The following is a 21,270-nucleotide window of genomic DNA, read 5'->3' on the forward strand; positions in this document are numbered from 1 at the left end:
TTTCATGACTGTAGTCCAACAAATTATTAAAACCATGAAATGTTTTCTAGAACATTCTGGTTGAAAGTTTTTGAAAGTAGTATTTCTTCTATATTTTGGCGTGGGTCCTAAACTTAATTCTTCAATATTTTACAGGTACTAGCAGGCTTTGCTATCATGCATCTCAGTTTCTTCATCTGTGAAAAGAGACAGTTGTATTTGTTTGGTCTCTTGGGTTTTCTCTACAATTTGATTAAGTGTATATTCACTGAGTGATTATAGGACTGGCTGATTTAACCAAACATTGGTCTAACAGCACATTTTTGCTTTCCTCCCCCATAATTAAAAGTTCTAATGCCTTAAAATTCAATAAATAATTATTTCAAAGCATTCATTTAAAATTCTCTTTTTTTTTTCTCTCCTGCAGCTGAATCATCTCTTGTCGGTTTTGTCCCCTTCTCCAATGGTACTCCAGGCAAGATTTTGAAAAATTTTAAGCTTAAATTTACCACAATTTGTTAAGTTTTGGATTTAATTATACCTTTGTATTGTTTTTCTCTTTGGGGCCGAAAGAGGTTGAAACTACAAGCCTTAACGGTAAGAATTTTTTTTTCAGAATCAAGTGAAAATTGACAGCCCTTAGTATGAATATAAATACAATGAATGATGTTGAAAGTTTCCGTTTCTAAATTATTTCTGAATACGTTGAGTAGTTTCAAATGCCACCCCCCCAAGCAAAACCTCCCCCAAACAAAAAAGTGTCAACAGTGGAACCCATTAGCCATTGCCATCGAGTCAATTCCAACTCATAGCAACCCTATAGGACAGAGTAGGTCTGCCCCGTGGGGTTTCCTAGGCTGTAATCTGTACAGGAGCAGACTGCCTGTTCTTCTCTCCCTTGGAGAGACTGGTAGGTTCTAACTGCTGACCTTCGGTAAGCAACCAAGCGCTTAACCGCTGTGCCACCAGGGCTCCTTGTCAGCCATGGAAAGCTACCTAAAATTTCTGGTGAAATGATAACATTTTTATTATCATGGAGGGAGAACAGCCCGTCAACCACTAACCATTCTAGAAAAGAAAATGCCGACCACCTTTTGAGTACTCCATTTCATTTGTTCTCCAACACAGTGCCAACAAGTTTTACACGACAGATTGTTTAAATGTGAAAAGTACATCTGGTGACTCCAGGATTCAGCCTGGGTTTGAAGGCACAGTGTGTTCAAAGACAGCCCTTTTACAGATGGTTTTATCGATTTTTAAATACTAGTATGAAACGAAAAAGAAAAATTGGCTTCTTTATCACACTAGAGAAAAGGGCAAAAAACTGGGCTGTATTCGAGGGAAATGGGCAGGCAGCACAGTCTGTTCCCTCTCGTCTTACTGCGGTCAGACCCTGCCACTTTTCACAATAATTTGAAATAACCGTTGATTGAATTTTAAGGAGCTAGAGCGTTTACAGCGTTTAATTGGTGGGGGGGGGGGGGGGAGCAAAAAACGTGCCGTTAGACCAGTATTCGATTATATCGGCAAGTCTTATAATCACTCAGTATTCGATTATATCGGCAAGTCTTATAATCACAACTTTTAATCAAGTTGTAGAGAAAACCCAAGAGACCAAATGAATATAACTGTCTCATTTACCGATGAAAACACTGAGACCCATGATCACAAAGCTTGCTAGTACCGTAGTTAAACTAAAGTCGTACCATCTGATTGGTGCTTGAGGAGCTAAGCAATCATAGATGCAGCTCACATTGATTGAAACTGGTTTAAATTCATATTTGGCCTAACAGGAGGGGCCAAATGTTATTTTTATGTGCCCTTACTTTTTTAAAAAATTTATTTTGTTGTTGTTGAGAATATACAAGACAAAACACACACCAATTTATCAGTTTCTCATGTACAATTCAGTGACATTGATTACATTCTTGGAGTTGTGCAGCCATTCTCACCCTCCTTTCTGAGTTGTTCCTCTCCCATTAACATAAACTCACTGCCCCCTAAGGTTCCTATTCTTTGGAGTTGCTGTTGTCACTGATCACATATAGATAGTTCTTAAAAGAGCGCAATGTTCAAATGCCATTACTTTTTACAGTGAAAGGAGTATTCTTCAGAATAGCTTGAGCAGTTTCTGAACCCCATTTTCCATGTTTGTTGATTTTTTTTTCACTGTGACAATGTAATAATGTTTTTTTCCAAAAACTTCATCCAGAAAAGTAAATTCTAGAACAAGTTTCGTGTAAAGAATACTAATGGAGTAAATTTAAAGTTGGATTTTTAAGTTAAACAAGGCCAAAATGAGATTTTCCTAAAAGTTAGTAGAATATAATATTCAAGAACTCCTAGTTTAAACTACAATTACTTAAAGATTGCTTTGTAAGAGTGTATCATTAGGTAAAAATGTCCTAAGCATCCATCAGGCTGTGTATTAAAGGTGGAAATACCATATCCCTTAGGGACTTTCATTATAATAGGGGGAAAAAAGCAACAAAATATTGAACAGCATAAATGGGTTTATTTAAATCTAATAATTATTATTATTTTTTAAAATAATTATAAGAGTGTTGCTATGTGTTGGAGTCCCTGGGTAGTAGAAATGGTTAACGTGTTCTGCTGCTAACCAAAAGGTTGGAGGTTCAAGTCTACCCAGAGGTACCTCGGAAGTAAGGCCTGGCGATCTGCTTCCGAAAAATCAGCCATTGAAAGTTCTATGAAGCACAGTTCTACTGTGACACACATTGGGTTACCATGAATTGGAGTCGACTCAAGGGCTACTGGCTTTGGCTGTGTGTGTTAAGACACATAACTTGAGGTCGGGAAACACATTTTGAGTGAATGAACACCGGCTCAGGACTTGTCCCTGGGGTTCGGGGGATGAATATTGATGAGGGGATGGACAGCAGATACATTTCGTAGTGTCAGTTGGTTTTTGCAAAACTCTCTTCACCTCTCCTGAATTTCAGGCAAAGTGAAATGTTGAAGGAACCTAGGAAGACCAGTAGTTATCCTGATTTTTGTTATTGTATTTCAGATGCTACTTCAAGCGTATTATCCACCTTAAACAAAACAGGTAATATCAAGTTCTTACTAAATCTAATACTGTGTTTCGGTGGCTTCTTGAGTTTCACACTTATGTGGTCTGCTAGGCTAGTAAAGAGTTTTCCTTTCCGTCCCTGCCCACTTCCCTGTGCCATCAACTGATTTAGTTACCCTTTTACACATGGGGTCGCCATGAGTCGGAATTGACTTGATGGCAACAGGTTTGGTTTTTGTTTTTTGTTTTACATTGACATTGAACTATAGTTCTGATATCAACACATTCCCAAACTTCCAAACTGTTATGGCTATAGCATTCTATTTAAAATAAAACCAAAAAACCAAACCCAGTGCCGTCGAGTCGATTCCGACTCATATCGACCCTATAGGACAGAGTAGAACTGCCCCATAGAGTTTCCAAGGAGCGCCTGGCAGATTCGAACAGCCGACCCTTTGGTTAGCAACCGTAGCACTTAACCACTACGCCACCAGGGTTTCCTATTTAAAAGAGCAGTTATTATTTATTTGATTATACATATTAGCCATTAAAAAGAAGAATATAGTAAAATACAAAGAAGAAAATAGAAATCTTCTTTAAGGCTACTACTGTTAATAATTTGGTATATTTCCATTCAGCATCTTTTAAAATGCCCCGGTAGTGCAACTGTTAAGCACTCGGCTGCAAACTGAAAGGTTGACAGTTTGAACCCCCCACAGCTCTGTGGGAGTAAGACCTGGTGATCTGCTCCCATAAAGATTACAGCCTAGGAAACCCTATGGGGCAGTTCTACTCTCTAAGACATGGGGTCATTATGAGTTGAAAAGCGACTTGAGTGCACCCAACGACATATGCGTATATGCTATGTCTATATTATATCCTTTACAAAATTGTCATAGTATACACAGATTTTTATAGCTTGCTTTTTTGACTTACTATTCTATCATAAGTATTTTCCAGTGTCCCTTACTATGAATGACAAGAATATTCCATTGTGTACCATACGTTGAACATTAAAGTTGTTCCTATTTTTTTAATAGAAATTGTTGAGGTGAACATCCTTGTGTCAACATCTTTGCATTCATCCCTGATTTATTCAGGATACACTCCAAGGACTGGACATTATGCATATTTTAAAACCCTTGGTACCTACTGCCCAATTGCCTTCTAGAAAGGCTGTACCCAGCAACATTGCTGTCAGCAGATACGAAATTATCTCTTGTCATCGTACCTTTGCTGAGACTGTATCATATATCATTACATTTTTTTCTCATTTTCTTAGATTTTATTTTTCACTTCTTGATGAGTAGTGAGGTTAAACATTTTCCCCGCCAAAGCATTGTTATTTCTAGAACCTGAAGTTCATTTCACAGGTGTGTTTTTTTTGCTCTGAAAAGGAAAGTATTAGTGCAAACAAATTATATATTTAAAGGATTCTTAATTATAATGCAAAATGGTATCAGTCTCTCTAAGAAATTGCCACCAATCCCTGCCCATGGATCACACACTGAAACAGAAAATCATCAATCACACACAAATGAGATTTCTGAAACTGTCATTCTTAAATGTGTCTCTAAGCTCTGAGCTTTGTCTCTTCAGAATTTGCCAGTCCATCCTAGGAGAAAGTACCTTTTTGCAAATCTGTGCCCTGAACACAGCCTCTTCTAATTGTCCATCCTTAACAGCAAGGATTTCTGAACCTGGTCCTCCATTATCTGGGGAATGAACCCTGGGCTGTGTCCCCAAAGTGTGTTGAGAAGATATTCCTAAGGTTTGTTCATCAGAGTGTGATAATATTTGCCTGTGAGTCATTGACTTTGAACAGTCCTGATTCTGTTATGGGCTTATTGTGTGACTGTAGTTAGATGCCCTTGACCTCTCTGAGAATAATTTTATCCATCAGTGCAATGGGGATAATATTGTCTTAGCTTCTAATGAAAATAACAGGACACTTTGTTGATTGTGGAGCATAGTAGCAATTACATAGATCCTATTTTTTTTTTTATGTTTACTGTTTCCCATTTGTGTTTACTCTGAATGACCTGCTCTTTACAAGCTATCCCCTGCAGGTCCTGATAGTGACTTAATTCTACATATCCAAAGTGTAAGCCCACATTCATTTAGCAGCAGTGCCTGGAAATTGAAGTAGCGTTTACACAAACAGTGGGGTGTGTAATGGGTGTGATCTAACTGGGTCAACATGGGAGTCCAACTCCCAGACCCACCCCTGTGCTAATGCTCTAGGATTCCCTTATGTGATTCCTGTTCAGTCTGCTGCCGAGGTGACAGATACTGTCTTAAAGGTGTCAACCGTGTGATTTTCTTAGCACTTCACTATGGCAAATATGGCAAATTGTTTTTTTTTAAAAAACAAGCAACAATTCTGCTCTAATATTTAAATTGCTTCTTTGCAGAAAAAACTAAAATCACTATATTAAAACCCTTCAATGCATCAGGTATGACTTACTATCAATATCAAGACTTTCTTTTTTATAACTCAAGTAAAATTAAACAAATGACTGGTGTTTATGGGTTTCTTTCTCTTCTCCTTACCTTTTAAAAATAAAGTCTGTTCTTAATGAATGTGTGTTTATGCACTGGCTACCTGGAGTTGTACTAGGTGTTTGGGGCTATATAATAATAATCAGACACAGTTCCTACCCTCAAGAATTTTCTAGTCTATGGGAAGAGACAAGAGTAACTTAACATGAATATTAGGTGGATAAAGACAACAATTAAACGAGTATTTCTTAAGAGGCATGGGAGATGGAAGGCTGACACTAATGAGTTTGTTGATAAGATACAATTAGTGAAGAAAAGATTCTTAGAGGAGTGAACCTTTTTAGAGATGTACTTTTAAGTACCTAGCGTAAGGCTGGGCACACAGTATACACACTTAGCAAAGACTTTCGGTTGATTTAAAGAAGGGCTTGGCGACTTTGGCTCCTGGGCCAAATCTGGCCCACCATCTTGTTTTTAAAAATAAAGTTTTATAGAAACACAGCCATGCCCATTTGTTTACATATCATCTTTGGCTGCTTTTCTCCTACAGTGAATAGTGGAGTTGAATAGTTGTGACAGAGACAGTATGGCCTGCAAAAAAGCCTAAAATAATCACTGTCTGTGCCTTTACAGACAATGTTTTTTGACTCATGATTTAAAGGATGACCTGTGGCCATGTACTTTGGGGAAATTACAGATAATGGCTTTAGCAATAGGAAGGAAAATCCTTGGGGTGAATCAGCAGCAAAAAGACACACTTCACTGGAAATGGAGGTGCAGCTAGATTTTAGAGAAAGGTGAGAGATGATAGAATGACAAGCTTAGCAAGCAGGAGATCAATGGTTACAAAGAACATTCAAAACATCAGTACTTATTGTGTATATATTCTATAATATTTACATAGTGTATATTTTTAATAGTTATAAGTATGTTTTAAATGAAATATTTCTCTTTTGGTGTAGAACTGTACAGAAATCTACATGTCAGGTAACTTTTGGCACCTAAATTCAGTTTGCTCAAAAGAATCAAAACCCTTAGCTGAAGACTGGTGTCTACACACCAAAAGTCAACTCAGTCATCCTGGCAGAAACTATATCACACATACTAAATCAAATTAAATTTTAGTTTCTGTCCAAACTTGTTTTCCCATAGAGAAGAACTAAGGACTCCATAATGTGCAATGGAAATAAAATAGCAACACTACATACATAATTCTGACCAAACCAGATCTAACAGGTAGACAAAAATATTCCCGAATATAACAACCATATTTCCTCGATGGTTTGCTCTATACATTATCAGCATCTGCCCCTCGCATTTATTATGGATTTCTTAGGCTTTGCCAAAAGGATGTAAATGAGGAGGGAAAGAGTCCTAGAGGAGTAAACCAAAATCAAAGAAGAGACGTACTGCTTTCACCAAAGGAGAAAGTGCTTGTTTCATATGCTTACGTATGAAGTTTTTTGTTCTAACACGGCTCGTTTCCTCTCCCTCTAATTTCTGCCTCCTTTGTATCTTTGTGTGGTCTGTTGTTCTGGCCATCACTCCATTCTGCCCTTAGTATAACTTTTTATTTATTGACCTGTATCGCCCTGAGGCACCTTGGAAGGTCAGAGCCTTGAAAATCCTATGGAGCAGTTCTGTTCTGCACACATGGGGTTGCCGTGAGTCAGAATCGACTCAGTGGCAAGTACAACAACATCACCCACTAGATTGTAAGCTCCTTGAGGGCAGGGTCTGTATCTGAAACCTTCCAAAGCCAGTAGAACATGATAGATGCTCATCAAACATTTTTTAAATTGTGTTGTTTTTGCCCACATGAAATGATATGCTGTCATTAATGTTGTTTCATACAAATATTTGCATAAGGAACTAGGAGCAATATTAGTGTGTTCATGGACACCTCTACCTAGGAAAAGAAGGAGGATCTATGCTTAAGGGCTATTCCACTTAAAGTCACTATCCTTGATTTGTATGCATGATCTGTTTATGTTGGACAGGAGAGGGATTAATTGGGATTGGGATGAAGAAATTTGGGAAGGACTTGAGGATCAGAAGACCTATTACCCAAAGAATCATAAAGAATCAAGATGCATGGTTGACCAACTAAAAAATGAAAACTCTCTTACTCCTTTAGTCTTTGTGGAATTCATCCAGCCAACTCTTGCTTATATTTTTGGCCCACATTTGATGCTTAAATTTGTGAATTCTCTTTACGTTGTAGTATATAGGTCCAAGTGTTGACATGCTTAACAGGCCGGGTTGTGTTTTCTTTGCAGGAGTCAAACCCCAGAAAAATATCTGCAATTTGTCATCTATTTGCGACGGCTCAGGTTAGTTCTGTGTACGGGTTACTGGGTAAATTAGCTCCATACAGAAAAATGGTTGGTTTTTCTCATGTTGAGTGTGTGGTGTGCGCCTCTCTAATCTGTCTCTTTTCATACCACCTAGTTACTAAGGTTCCCTAATAAAAACAAAAGCAGATTTTAGATCTAGCTAAAAGTAGGTTCCCATTGTCTACTGAGGTGATGGATGAACTTTAAATATGAGGCATGAAGCTCTATACCAAATATTTTTCACCATACCGTTAACTCCATAACTAATGCCTGTAGTTACTAGTTTGAGTGAATTCATGCACAAAATTTATGATGAAATTAAGAATGAATGGAAGCCATTTCTTGTCATAAATCCCTCAAGCTTTTTCATAGGACCTCAAGCATTACAGCTTAGAAGCAGGATGTTGTCTTTTGCTAAGAATAAATCAAATCATTTTGTTGGAACGTTGAAACCTCATGTACACTTAGTTTACTTGGATGCTCATTAGTGTATTTTGCCATCTTTAACTAAGAGTCTCCACTATTTTTAAAAATGGAGATGGAAATCTCTTGAGAACATGCTATTTTTGAAATAGAAATATTTTCTCTTCTGCCATGGGCTGGAAGGAATGGAACAACCACTTTTCTCATGTTGGTTTGGCTCTCTGGGATCCCTTCCTTGTTAAAACCAACAAAAGCAGGTGTGAAAAACCGGAAAACATGGCGTGGCAGGTCAGAGCTGGACAGGAGAGGAGGGGAAGGAAGAAGAGAAAGGTAACCAGGTATTTTATCATATTAATGACTTAGTATGACTCCAGTAATGTCAGAGCAATCATTATAGGGATGTCTTCCTTTTATTCTGTTCTTTTGAAGGCTTAACAGTGTTTAATACGTTGTTTGAAAAACAGGTAACTATTTCAAGTAAAATAAGTTAAGGTTGGATAGTTTAGAAGACAGGAACACTTCCTACTGAAAAGATGTTCTACAAACACTTTCAATTTGTGTGAATGTGAGATTGGCTCATATGAGCTTTCTGCTGATACTATGTTCCAGTTAGAATATTCCAGAAAAATATTAGCTGGTTTCGATTAAGGAAAAAAAAAAAAAAACCTTATGGATACATTTCATTTTCATATATTGTATAACTCTCCTCTTCTTCCTCCATCCCTCTTGTCTTACCCTTTAATGAATTCCCCATAATTCCATTATTCTTGTGCCTCACCTATGCTTTGGGCTGGTGACTAATGTCTAGTTCAGTGTTATGTCTACATGGTGTTTGATAACTGAAAATTGAACATTTAGTCAAAAAAAAAAAACACAACTGGTCATCTTGAATAACAGATGCCAGAAAGCTGGTTGGAGTAATGTTTTCCCCAATTAAGTGACTGAATTGACCGTTTGTTTTCATGTCTGGTGAAAACATACTCACCAGAGCACCAACTCTTTTGGCACCAGAAATTCCACCATGCCCTGCCAGAAAACTAGAAACCTTCACTTCTTGCAGGTTCCAATCTGGGCTCATTAAGGGACCTGGAGGCTGGTGAAGAAACTGGGAGCTGACCAGGAAGAGTTAGACTGAGGGTCAAAAGGTAGTGACTTCCTAGTTGCTCTGCCACTGCTGTGCTTCCAGCATATTTATAAGACTCAACGTATGCTCAACAAGACTGACGGATGAACTTGGGGAATGGAGGGGTGAAGGAGAGAAATTGGAGGTATCGACACACACACTTATTCGCTCACTCACTGAATAGATTTTTTTAAACTAATAACTCAAAAGTGATTGTAGCAGTACATCTACAGGGAACTGCCAGAAAGTCAAGCTGGATACAGAAGAGGACATGGAACCAGGGATATCATTGCTGATGTCAGGTGAATCTTGGCTGAGAGCAGAGAAGACCAGAAAGATGTTTACCTGTGTTTTATTGACGATGCAAAGGCGTTTGTGTGGATCATAACAAATTATGGATAAAATTGCAAAGACTGTGAATTCCAGAACACTTAATTGTGTTTGTGAGGAACCTGTACATAGACCAAGAGACAGTTGTTCGAACAGAACAAAGAGATACCAAGTGGCTTCCAATCAGGAAAGGTGTGCATCAGGGTTGTATCCTTTCACCATAATTATTCAATCTGTATGCTGAGCAAATAATCCAAGAAGCTGGACTATATAAAGAAGAACATGGCACCAGGATTGGAGGAAGACTGTTAACAACCTGCAGTATGTACATGACATAACCTTGTTGGCTGAAAATAAAGAAGACTTGAAGCATTTACCGATGAAGATCAAAGACTGTAGCCTTCAGTATGAATTACACCTCAAAGTAAAGAAAACAGAAATCCTCACCACTGGACTAATAACAACATCATGATAAATGGAGAAAAGATTGAAGTTGTCAGGAATTTCATTTTTCTTGGATCGACAATCAATGCCGTGGAAGGTAACAGTCAAGAAATTAAATGACGTATTGCATTGGGCAAATCTGCTGCAAAAGACCTCTTTAAAGTGTTGAAAAGCAAAGATGTCACTTTGAGGGCTAAGGTGTGCCTGGTCTAAACCATGGTGTTTTCAATTGCCTCATAAGCATGCAAAATTGGACAGAGAATAAGGAAGACCAAAGAAGAATTGATGTCTGAATATATCATGGACTGCCAGAAGAACGAACAAGTCTATCTTGGAAGAAGTACAGCCAGAGTGGCTCCTTGGAGGTGAGGATGGCGAGACTACATCTTACATACTTTGGACATGTGATTAGGAGGGATCAGCCCATGGAGAAGGACACCATGCTTGGTAAGGTAGAGGGTCAACGAGAAAGAGGCAGACCCTTGACAAGATAGATTGACACAGAGGCTGCAACAATGGGCTCAAGCATAGCGATGATTGTGAGGATGGTGCAGGACTGGGCAGTGTTTCATTCTGTTGTACATAGGGTCACTGTGAGTCGGAACTGACTCGATGGCACCTAACAACAAAAGCAGTATATATATATATATATATATATATATATATATATATAAAAGGATGAGTAATTCTATGCAGATATTAAATATCTTTACTTTTAATAAAAATAAGTGAAATTTCAGTATCAATATGCAGACATTGAGGTCTTCGATAGGAAAGTTGCTGAAATGATGGATTGTGTTAGAATCACTGGTCTAGTGGCTTTGTTGGCCATCGTTAACCATATTTTCCACAAATAATGTGCTCACACATGTAGCACGCATAACATGCCTAGGAAAATAATGTGCAAGGGGGTGGTGTAGTTGGCAAAAACTGTATAACATATAAGTGGACCGTTAGGCACATGGCTGTGGGAATCAGTTGTACTTTGAGGTGCAGTAAAAGAAGATGAGATTAGGAGACTTTCAACCCCCTAGCTCAGGGATGGGCAGACTACAGCCCAAACAATGGCTTGCCTTCTGTTTTTGTAAATAAAGTTTTATTAGTACACAGCCACATCTGTTTGTTTACTTATCGTCTATAGCTGCTTTTGCACTACAGCAACAGAGTTGAGTAGTTGCCACAGAGACCATATGGCCTGCGAAATCTAAAATACTTACTGTCTAGTCCTTTACAAACAGTGTTGGCCGACCCCTGCTCTGGCTTAAATAACATCCTTTCCTATTGCTGAAGAGGCCAGACTTTGTTCCCTATAGCTTATGAAGTGCACACCATACTTCTATTAAGGAGTTTCTGTTGTATTTGCTTCCATATTGTGTCAAAGCCCCTCAGAGTATACACTGAAGGAAACAGTTCCTAAAGTGAGCATTCTAAGAAAAGAGTTTTCTGGCGTTTCTGGGGTGAAAGCCACAGTGAGTTGTTCACCCAGACAGAGGATTTGCCCTCCATATTATTCAGGTTTCAAGACAAAGTCTCAAGTTTGTTTCTAGGAAAGATGTTGTCTTTGGTGGTGCAGTGGTTAAGCTCTCAGCTGCTAATGGAAAGGTCACAGGTTCGAACCCACCAGCTGCTCCACGGGAGAAAGATGTGACATTCAGCTTCTGAGATTACAGCCTTGGAAACCTTATGAGGCAGGTCTCCTCTGTCCTGCAGGGTCACTGTGAGTCAGAATAGACTTGACAGCAACGGATTTGGTTTTGGTTTGTGTAAAAAATACAACAAAACAAATGCCAAGGAATAAGTAGATTTCCATAAGGTCTTTCTTAACTGTTGAAAAACGCTTTCCCTCCCTCTGTCACCTGTGGAACTTGCAACAACTTAAAACTATGTTTTTGAGTTAATAGTGGAACTACAGCTGTCCCAGTTAGCATATTTAGGGAAGCATGTACAGGTGGAGCTGCCAGGCTGTTATGTATTTGGGGAGATACAACTCAGTAACTCTTGGCAAAGGGGCAAGTTTTCTCTTTTCCTGATACTTTGAGAATTCCTTTATAAAATTCATAGTTCATATGTTTTGAAAATTTACATTGGTAGTCATCGAGTTACTGGTAGAAACAAGTAAATATGAATAAAAACAAAGAATTTGATGAAACTCCATTTATAAAGTAATTTGATAGTCTTTTTATGTGTTGTAATTCTGAAGCTTTAAGGATAGAAGTCTCAAACGTCTTTTTGAAATTTTTTTTAGCATTTTTTAAAGGTGAGATAATGTTTCAATATCACGAAGAAGTCAGTGTTACCCAGGTAGGTTTTAAAGATTTTTCTTATTGCAGTCTTAAAAAGTGAATACGTGTGTTTTTAAAGATGTGCTCAAGGTTCAGATTATTTATGATGTTTGGTATATTTACTTTTATGATCCCATTGAAATAAAATATAAGATAGTATTTTCAGAATCCCTGTTTGCAGGGTTGCTAAAGTCAATTGACTCGACAGCAGCGGTGGTGAATGATTATGGTATTTTGTTAATATATTTTAGTTTTCACTAATTTTGCTGCTGAATAAAAATCTTAATAGAACACAATTCTATAACCAGTTAAGATTTTAAAATTATACTAGAAACTTCTAGCAGTAAGAAATATAATGCATTGACTCTAAGAATTATCTTCCAAAGTTGATCTTATTCACCCCATAACCTAGATTGGGTCAGAGGATCCCAGCCAAACGTGGGATATTCCTTTAGTGACTATTTCCCAAGCACCTACTATGTCCTAGTCAATGAGCTGGGTGCTGGAAACGCAGCGACAATTGCTATTAGGTTTCACTTTCACGCTGGGGTCATGTTAACTTAAATCTGGAAGCTTTCATGATGTGCGCTTTTAATAGTGTTCCTTTCTGGGGACCCTTGGAATGAAGAAAGTCCGGAATTAGTACACTAGACTTGCTGATTCAGAATTTTTTTTTTTGCAATTTTTTTTATTGTGCTGTAAGTGAAAGTTTACAGTTCAAGTTAGTTTCTCATATAAAAATTCATACACGCATTGTTATGTGACCCCAGTCGCTCTCCCTGTAATGTGACAGAAAGCACACTCCTCCTTTCCACCCTGTATTTCCCATGTCCATTCAGCCAGCTCCTCTCCCTTTCTGCCTTCTCATCTCGCCTCCGGACAGGAGCTACCCATTTAGTCTCATGTATCTACTTGAACTAAGCAGCACTGTCTTCATGAGTATCGTTTTGTGTCTTATAGTCCAGTCTAATTTTTGTCTGAAGAGTTGGCTTCGGGAATGGTTTAAGTGTTGGGCAAACAGAGAGTCTGGGGGCCATGTTTTCTGGGGTCCCTCCAGTCTCAGTCAGACCGTTAAGTCTGGTCTTTTTATTAGAATTTGAGTTCTGCACCCCACTTTTCTCCTGCTCTGTCAGGGACTCTCTGTTGTGTTCCCTGTCAGGGCGGTCATTGGTGGTAGCCAGGTACCATCTAGTTCTTGATTCAGAATATTTTTTAAATAATAGGCAGAATATTTTGTAAAGAATAGGGTTGGTTGGAGGTAAGCAAAAACTGGCTCAACTAACGTGGATTTGATGGTTTGATGGACAGTAGTCCATGCAGCTCGGTCAGGATTTACAGTTTTGGGGGTACAGTTCTCTGGGTAGCCAATAAAACTGAAAAACAACATCTTGTTAAAGGATGAAAAACAAAAACAAAACCTACAACAGTGTTTCTTGTATTCTTGATAATTTTGTGCTTCTGACAGAATCAAGATATGGCTAATGGCACCTTAAGTGGAGTCCTGTCTCTAAGTGAACTGAAGTGAGTAATCTGCTGTTTGATTGAAAACTTAAACTATCAACTACAAAAAGGTATTTGCTGGGCTATCTTTGTGTTTGAAATTGAGAATTGGAAAGAGCCAGACAAATAGACACAAACGTTGTAGAACTAATCGATTCTTGAACTCTTTGAAAACTTACCATTGTCATCAACTAATATCCCTGTGAGAATGTCCTTGTTTATGCTGTAAGATAACATAGCATCTTCATTTGAATTGGTATTTGAGTTTTAATATGGTTTGGTAGCCAGCGTGGTTGAAAGAAGAGATCAAGTTAGGACTCCATGCTGTATATTATTTGTTCATGCTTCTACGAAACATCAGTGATTCAAAAGTTAAAGAGAGAGGTCTTTGTTAGTATAGTAGACCAAGCACGGGCAATGAGAAATGCATTACGAATAGATGCCTTGTTAACTGAAAGGTTGGTGATTTGAACCCACCCAGTGGCTCCACAGGAGAAAGACCTGGCAATCTGCTCCGTAAAGATTATAGCCTAGAAAACCCTATGGGACAGTTCTGTTCTGTCACATGGGGTCTCTGTGAGTCGGAATCGACTCGATGGCATCCAACAACAACAACAGTTAGACAATAGGTCAAGATGTCAGCCAGCAGGTTACCCTAAGCCAAGAAGAGTCTTACCCTGATTCTGTCACTGGAGGAGGGGACACGTCATGTCTTTGCCTTTGTGGCGGGGAAGCAGCGTCAAAAGTGAGTGTGACGACACTGAAGAGAAAAACCTGTCCTTAGGTTAGAAACACTTCATATGGGTCGTCCTTTCAAATTAGCCTTTTGACCTGGCTGCCTCTGGTGATTCAGCAACACCTCAGTGGAGAAGAAGAACGACAGAGTTCCACCTGTTGGACAGCAGACATCCCTAGGGCTCCACTGAGATACAGTGGTTAGAAAGTTAAATGAGTGAGAACTGGGATTGTATGGGTGTTGTTTATGTCCTTTATGCCTATTTTTTTTAACCTTCAAATGAAAATCTAGCCTTTCGTAACTATTCAAAGTTATATACATGAAATAAAAAACAGAAGATAACAATGAAACTGGAAGGAGTAGGACTTGAATTAGGGTGAGGATTAGGGCTAAACATAGGGTCAGGGCTCATGTTAGCGCTAGTGTTATGGTTAAGGTTGGGGTTAGAGTTATCTGTATGTTTATGTTTACTGATAGATTTAAGGATAGGGTAGCACTTGGAGTATGGTTAGATCTAAGGTTCATGTTAAATGCTTATGTGTAATATTAGGGTTAAGGCTAGGTTTAGGGCTGGTGATAGTGTTAGGATTACAGTTAGGTTAAGGGTTAGGGTTAGGTTTAGGGCTTAAAATAGGGTTAGTATTACAGTAGAGTTAAATATAGGGTTGGGGGTTGTGTTAGGGTTAGGCCTGTTTTATGGCTGTGTTTAGAGCCTGGGGTTAAGGTTAGAGTTAGGGCTTTTGTTACGTTTAGGGCTAGAATTAGAGTTAAACATGGAGTTAGGACTCTTGTTAGGGTCAGTATTTGTCCTAGAGTTAGGGTTAGAACTTGATTTGGGATTATGGTTAGGTTTAGGTTTAGCATTAGGGGGGTAGGTTTGGGGTTGCTTTAGGGTTAAGGTAAAGGTTATTGTAAGGGTTAGGGTTAGGATTAGGCCTAGAATTAGGTTTCGATTTAGGGTTAGAGTTTGTGTAAGGGTTTGTGTTTGGGTTAGAGTTAGGTTTAAGTTTGGGATTAGGGTTAAGGTGGTAGGGTTAAGGTTAGTGTTAAAGTTATTGTTTTAGGGCTCGGATTAAGGTTAGGATTAGGATTAAACATAGGGTTGTGACTCATATTACCCAGCTGCAACCCTAATCCTAACAGTAACCCTAACCATATCCTAAACTCACACCCTAACTCTAATCTTAACCCTTATACTACCCCAACACTAATCCATACACAAGCCCTAAACCAAACCCTAGCAACCCCATCTCAAACCGCAACCCTAAACCCTGCCCCATTCCCATCCCTAAGCATTTATTTAGCACCGATTTTATGCTGGGCCTTGGGAATACAAAAGGAGGTAAATTCAACTCTCTGAGATGGAGCACAGAGTCTAGACTAGTGGTTCTCAACCCTGGTTGTATATTAAAATCACCTGGGGAGCTTTTTAAAAATTCCAGTGTCCAGGCACACTTCTGTAACAAATTAGAGTTTGGAGTTTGAGACCCAGGCATCATAGTTTTTAATGCTCCCTAGGTAGTTTCAACGTGAAGCCAAGTTTGAGAACCAGGGGTCTAGAGTCTGGGAGAGAAGACTCAGGATGCAAACAAATGATAAGAGTATAGTCTGCTTCCTACAATGAAGGTGTCATGGATGGGGTAGCAAAGGATGCTCCAAGTATCGGAGTGTATGAGCAGGCAGAGTGGTTAGACCTGGTTTGAGGAGCCGGAGAGAACCGTAGAAAGAAGGCAGCCTCTGAGCATAGTTTATAGAGGAGTGGCTACTGCTGGCTTGAGAAGCTGGCTAACCACTGCCAAGGAACTTCTTGCCTCCACTTCTTGCCTCCAACTCATCCCTGGAGCTGCCTAGAACTATTGCCCATCCTTAGAGCATGGTTTCTCAAACTCAACACTATTGACATTTAGGGCTAGGTAATTCTTTCTTGGGGGTGGGGGACTGTCCTGTGCATTGTGAAACGTTTAGCTTCATCCCTGCCTCTACCCACTAGATGCCATAGTACCTCTCCCCAGTTGCAACAACCAAAAAAGTCTCTACACATTGCCTAATGTCCCCTGGGTGGGCAGAGTCACCCCAGGTTGAGAACCACTGTTTTAAAGTGAATTCTTTCAATTAGATTTCTTTCGTCCTCACTTCATGTGAAGCTCTGCTACATGGATGAAATAAAAGTGTTGTGGGAGTCAGATTGGAGGAGAGGAATAAGAGAGAAGTTCCTAAAGGGAAGTTGTGAGGAGAGGGAGGGCAAGGTTAGGTCAGTGGGCCCCCAGGGTGAACAGTTTACCCCCCACCCCAGAAATTTTGCCTGAGGCCAGCTCTTCCTTTGGTCCCCAGCCAGAGGAAGCTGCCTCTGGGCTCCAGCAGCCTAATGAATGACAGGGTTGTTCAACCATAATTTATATCTTGCTCGTAGCTAGAACTGGTACTGTTTCTGCCTGGTTGGTTTTCACTTGTTACATGAATAATTTATTTTTCCCACATAGGAATCTCTTAGTATATCTAGTGTTTCTTCAAAGTGAACCTTGTAAGCAGTAAATATCATGGGCTGAATTTAATTGCTAAAAATCTAACTTGTTTTAAATTTAGCATCTCTGATGCTGTCCTTGGAGCCCTGGTGGCATAGTGGTTAAGAGCTCAGCTGATAACCAAAATGCCAGCAGTTCAAATCCACTAACCGCTCCTTGGAAACCCTGTGGGGCAGTCCTACTCTGCCCCATAGGGTCGCTCTGAATCGGAATTGACTCGATGGCAATGGATTAATGGTGTCTTTAATGTCAATTTCTTTCTCTGCTTAACAGACGATCAGAACTCAACAAAACCCTGCAAAGCCTAAGTGAGGTAATCATAGTACATCCTGTACTTTGTTAATAATTATTGTTACTTTTTGGGGGGAATGGGGAGGGAACATGTAGTTCTGCCTTCCTGGAGAGAGATGTCTTCAAATCCCCCCAAATATGTCATGTAAAAGAATAAACAAAGGAGTTCTTTACTCCAAAAGTCAGAACTAGGATCAGTAGATGGACATTACAAGGAGGTAGATTTTCCTCAATGTAGGACCAAAGAGTTCTTAAAACAAAAACTCTAGGAAATGAGTGTCCCTGTGTGATAGTGAGTTCCCTGTCACTGGAGGTACCCAAACAAAGCTTGTGTGCCCTGAATAGCTTTGGTAATACGTCAGGAATCCAGTAGGAAGGTGAATTGGATGATCCCTAGGGGTCTTTGGGATTCTAAGATTCTGTGATGCTGTGATTAGCTTTGGATCTTGTCTGACATTTCCAACTGTCATGGTTAAGAGCTACGGCTCCCTGACCAAAAAGGTTGGCAGTTTGAATCTACCAGGCACTCTTTGGAAACTCTATGGGGGCAGTTCTACTCTGTCCTCTAGGGGCGCTAAGAGTCGGAATCGACTCGACGGCAATGGGTTTGGTTCTTGGTTTGGTTCCAACTGTCACTGTAACTTCTATATATATTTTTTGTTGCAGACTTATTTTATAGTGTGTGCTACAGCAGAGGCTCAAAGGTCAGTCATTTTTAATGCTTTTATAAATACCATTATTTATCCATTCATGAGAAAAGAGTTGTAAATTCAAAGACATTCTTCTAAAATAAATACGTATTAGTGACATTTTGGATTTATATGGTTTTATTTTTCCAAGGACTTATCGCTCCTTCACATCCATCTTCTCCTTTCTTTATGAGGCAGAGCGGGGTGGGTGGTATCAGGCCATTTGCCTCTCGTTCTGTGAGGCTAAGGATTATCAGTGTCCTTAACCCTGAGGGCCACCAGTATGGCCAAGAAATGGCTTCCTATGACCCAGGCAGGATGAAGGCCAGACAGAAGAAGGGACATAATATGATACATAGGAGAAGAAGGAGAGGGGGGAAGAAAAAGATTGGATAAACAGAGAAATAAAATTAAAAAGTGCATATGGGGGAGATTCAGAGTTTGTCCAGCAATTATTTTGGGTTGTACAGATTATTGTTTTAAGTTGTGTCCATTTTCTGTCTTGGATGCATGAGGCAATGGTATAAAGGGTAATAATCTCACTGTCTGAACCTAGAACATTCCATGTGAAGTCCTGGAAAATGACAGTTTCTACTCATCAAACTATTCATTGCTACAAACAATAGCAAATCTTCTATGAAATTGTACATTGAATTCCTATCCACTTTATGTATGTAGTTCATTTCACTTATCTTCTTTTCCTTATTTGCAACATCAGTTTTTCGGTTCACCTAGATCGGAACTAAAGTAGAGAGAAACAGAGAATGTCTTCTGTTCCCAGCAAGGACTTGATCTCATTTCCTGGTAATCTAGATTGAGCTGCCAGATTTTGAATTTATGAGATCTTCATACTCATTTAGGCTCGTTGTGAAAGGGCTCATGGTAGAAGCTCAAAATGCCTATGGACACCAGGCAAGCAGCCAGCTGGGGGTAAGACTATAGCTATCAAGGTGCTTATCTTTGGCACCAAGTGTCACCCCTTCCTCTTCTGATCAGCAGCTGTGAGCAGCAGAGGGGTTCTGGTTTGCAATCTCTGTGAATTTGAACCTCTACATATATCTCTTAGAAGAGTCTTTGGGGTAAACTTTAGACTATGGTAGGTGGGTGTTTACCAGCTTAGGGTGACGTTGCAAGTTACCAGAATCAGTGTATATATGCAGGTTTCCAAGTTAGTAGCATGCTGGTTTTATATACACATGTATTTCTTTTTACAGCACGTTAAATTGTACATTCACAGTAAAGTTGAATAACACAGTGAACATATGTGCTCTTGTGGTTGCTTTGAAAAGAGCAAAGATTCGACCGATGGGTGAGTTGTTTCGACCTTTATTGCTGCATTCATTCTCACGTGTCTTTTGGTGTGTTTTTAATTGCAAATATAATTAGTACATTTACGTATGTTATAGCTTTCTGTTTTGGCTTCTTTCTCCTTGGGCAACTTTTACAGCCCCCTAAGTCAGACTTGACAGCAGCGGGTCTTGTTTTTGGTTTAGAAGGCTATTTTTTCCTGCTTTCTAATAAAACTTAACCAGTTGCCACTAAGTCGATTCTGACTCATGGCAAGCCTAGGTGTGTCAGAGTAGAACTGTGCACCATAGGGTTTTCAATGGCTAGTTTCTTGGAAGTACATCGCCAGGTCTTTCTTCCGAGGCACCTCTGGATGGACTCAAACCTCCAGCTTTTCAGTTAGCAACTGAACATGTTAACTATTTACACCACCCAGGGACTCCGAATAAAGCTTAAGTATATGGTATTTGAAAATATGAAAGAAAAACAAAACAAAACAAAACAACAACCCTATTTAGAGAATTCCATTTGGAGAGTTCAGTGGATTGCTGCTGGGATATATTTACAATTGAATTCCTCTTAGGAGTTACTGAAGAGTAATTGTTATCAGATGCATATAACAGGAAAAAAAGTATTCATTCAATAAATACTTTTGAGCACTTACTATATTTTTTATATATATATGTGTATTTTTTTTTATATATATACACACACACGCTAGTCCATATAGTGACATCCAACCTACTTCATCGCCTGTTTTAGACAAATGCTCTTTAAAAATGCAGCCAGTGTAAGAAGCGTAATACTTCATGGCTCTGAGCATCTGTCTTGCCTTATTGACCTTGCATTTCTTCCTTTTCCTTTGTCTCCTCTAGAACAGTGCTGCTGCGCTGCCAGGACCCCCTGCCCCTCGTCCCCGGAAGAGTTAGAAAAACTGCAGTGGTATGTAGCAAATATCCTGACCCCTTTCTTAAAAAAAGCAACATTGAATCACCATGCTGGCTAAGAATTTTTGGAATTTCAGGAGGGAAGAAGGACTTTTAATTTTAGAGAAAGTACACAGTTTTCTGTTGTCTGAAGTTTCCATTTGGGCCATTGCCTTAGACCAGTGGCTCTCAAGCTTGGCTGCACATGGGAGTCACCTGGGAGTTGTAAAACTGTCTGATTCCCCACAGTCTCACCAACAGAATGTGTTGTCATATTTTTATGTGGTTGCCCGTCTGGTAGATGAGAAATGGTGTTGTTTTCACTGGCATTTCTCTTATGAAGAGTGAGTTTGAACCTTCTTTCAATATATTTGAGGGCCATTTTTATCTCTTTTTTCGTCAATCATCTGTTCATGTCTTTTTTCCACTTTTCTATCAGATTTTTGGTCAGTTTCTATGAGTATTTTATATATTGTGGATATTGGCCTTTTGCCTGTGATATATGTTTTTTGTTTGTTTGTTTTGATATGTTGTGAATATTTTCTTCCAGTTTGTCAGCTGTCTTTTGACTTTATGATATTTTTTGTTGCACAAATTAAAAGAAAAATTTTTATGTTGTTAAATATGTCAGGCTTTTATTGCCTCTAGGTTTTGAGGCATAGTTAGGAAGTCCCTATGCCAGGATATAGAAGAATTCACTCTCCCTTTTTTTTTTCTTTTAGTACTTGAATGGTTTTATTTTTTACATTTAGATCCTTAATTCATTTGGAGTTTATTCTTGTGTATGGTGCGAGGTATGGATTTAATTTTATTTTTTTCCAAACGTGTCTCCACTGTGGTCCTAGCACCATTTATTAAAAGTCCAT

At 39.1% G+C, this 21,270-nt stretch overlaps 1 protein-coding gene across 10 annotated transcripts in view; it reads left to right on the plus strand.

Moving 5' to 3' along the window:
- ADGRG2 (adhesion G protein-coupled receptor G2) overlaps positions 1-21,270 on the plus strand; it is a 141,125-nt gene that overhangs the window by 92,148 nt on the left and 27,707 nt on the right. For 4 of the 10 annotated variants that reach the window (XM_049873439.1, XM_049873430.1, XM_049873431.1 and 1 more), the window contains 11 exons: positions 407-454; positions 553-576; positions 3,011-3,049; positions 5,428-5,469; positions 7,795-7,848; positions 12,417-12,472; positions 13,919-13,974; positions 17,485-17,524; positions 18,169-18,206; positions 19,406-19,500; positions 20,354-20,420. In XM_049873439.1, the coding sequence (XP_049729396.1) occupies positions 407-454; positions 553-576; positions 3,011-3,049; positions 5,428-5,469; positions 7,795-7,848; positions 12,417-12,472; positions 13,919-13,974; positions 17,485-17,524; positions 18,169-18,206; positions 19,406-19,500; positions 20,354-20,420 (559 nt within the window). The remainder of the gene's footprint in view (positions 1-406; positions 455-552; positions 577-3,010; positions 3,050-5,427; positions 5,470-7,794; positions 7,849-12,416; positions 12,473-13,918; positions 13,975-17,484; positions 17,525-18,168; positions 18,207-19,405; positions 19,501-20,353; positions 20,421-21,270) is intronic. The other 6 variants (XM_049873432.1, XM_049873436.1, XM_049873434.1 and 3 more) reach the window with 4 other exon arrangements.

This window comes from Elephas maximus, chromosome X, assembly GCF_024166365.1.
Source record: "Elephas maximus indicus isolate mEleMax1 chromosome X, mEleMax1 primary haplotype, whole genome shotgun sequence".
Lineage (NCBI taxonomy): Eukaryota > Metazoa > Chordata > Mammalia > Proboscidea > Elephantidae > Elephas > Elephas maximus.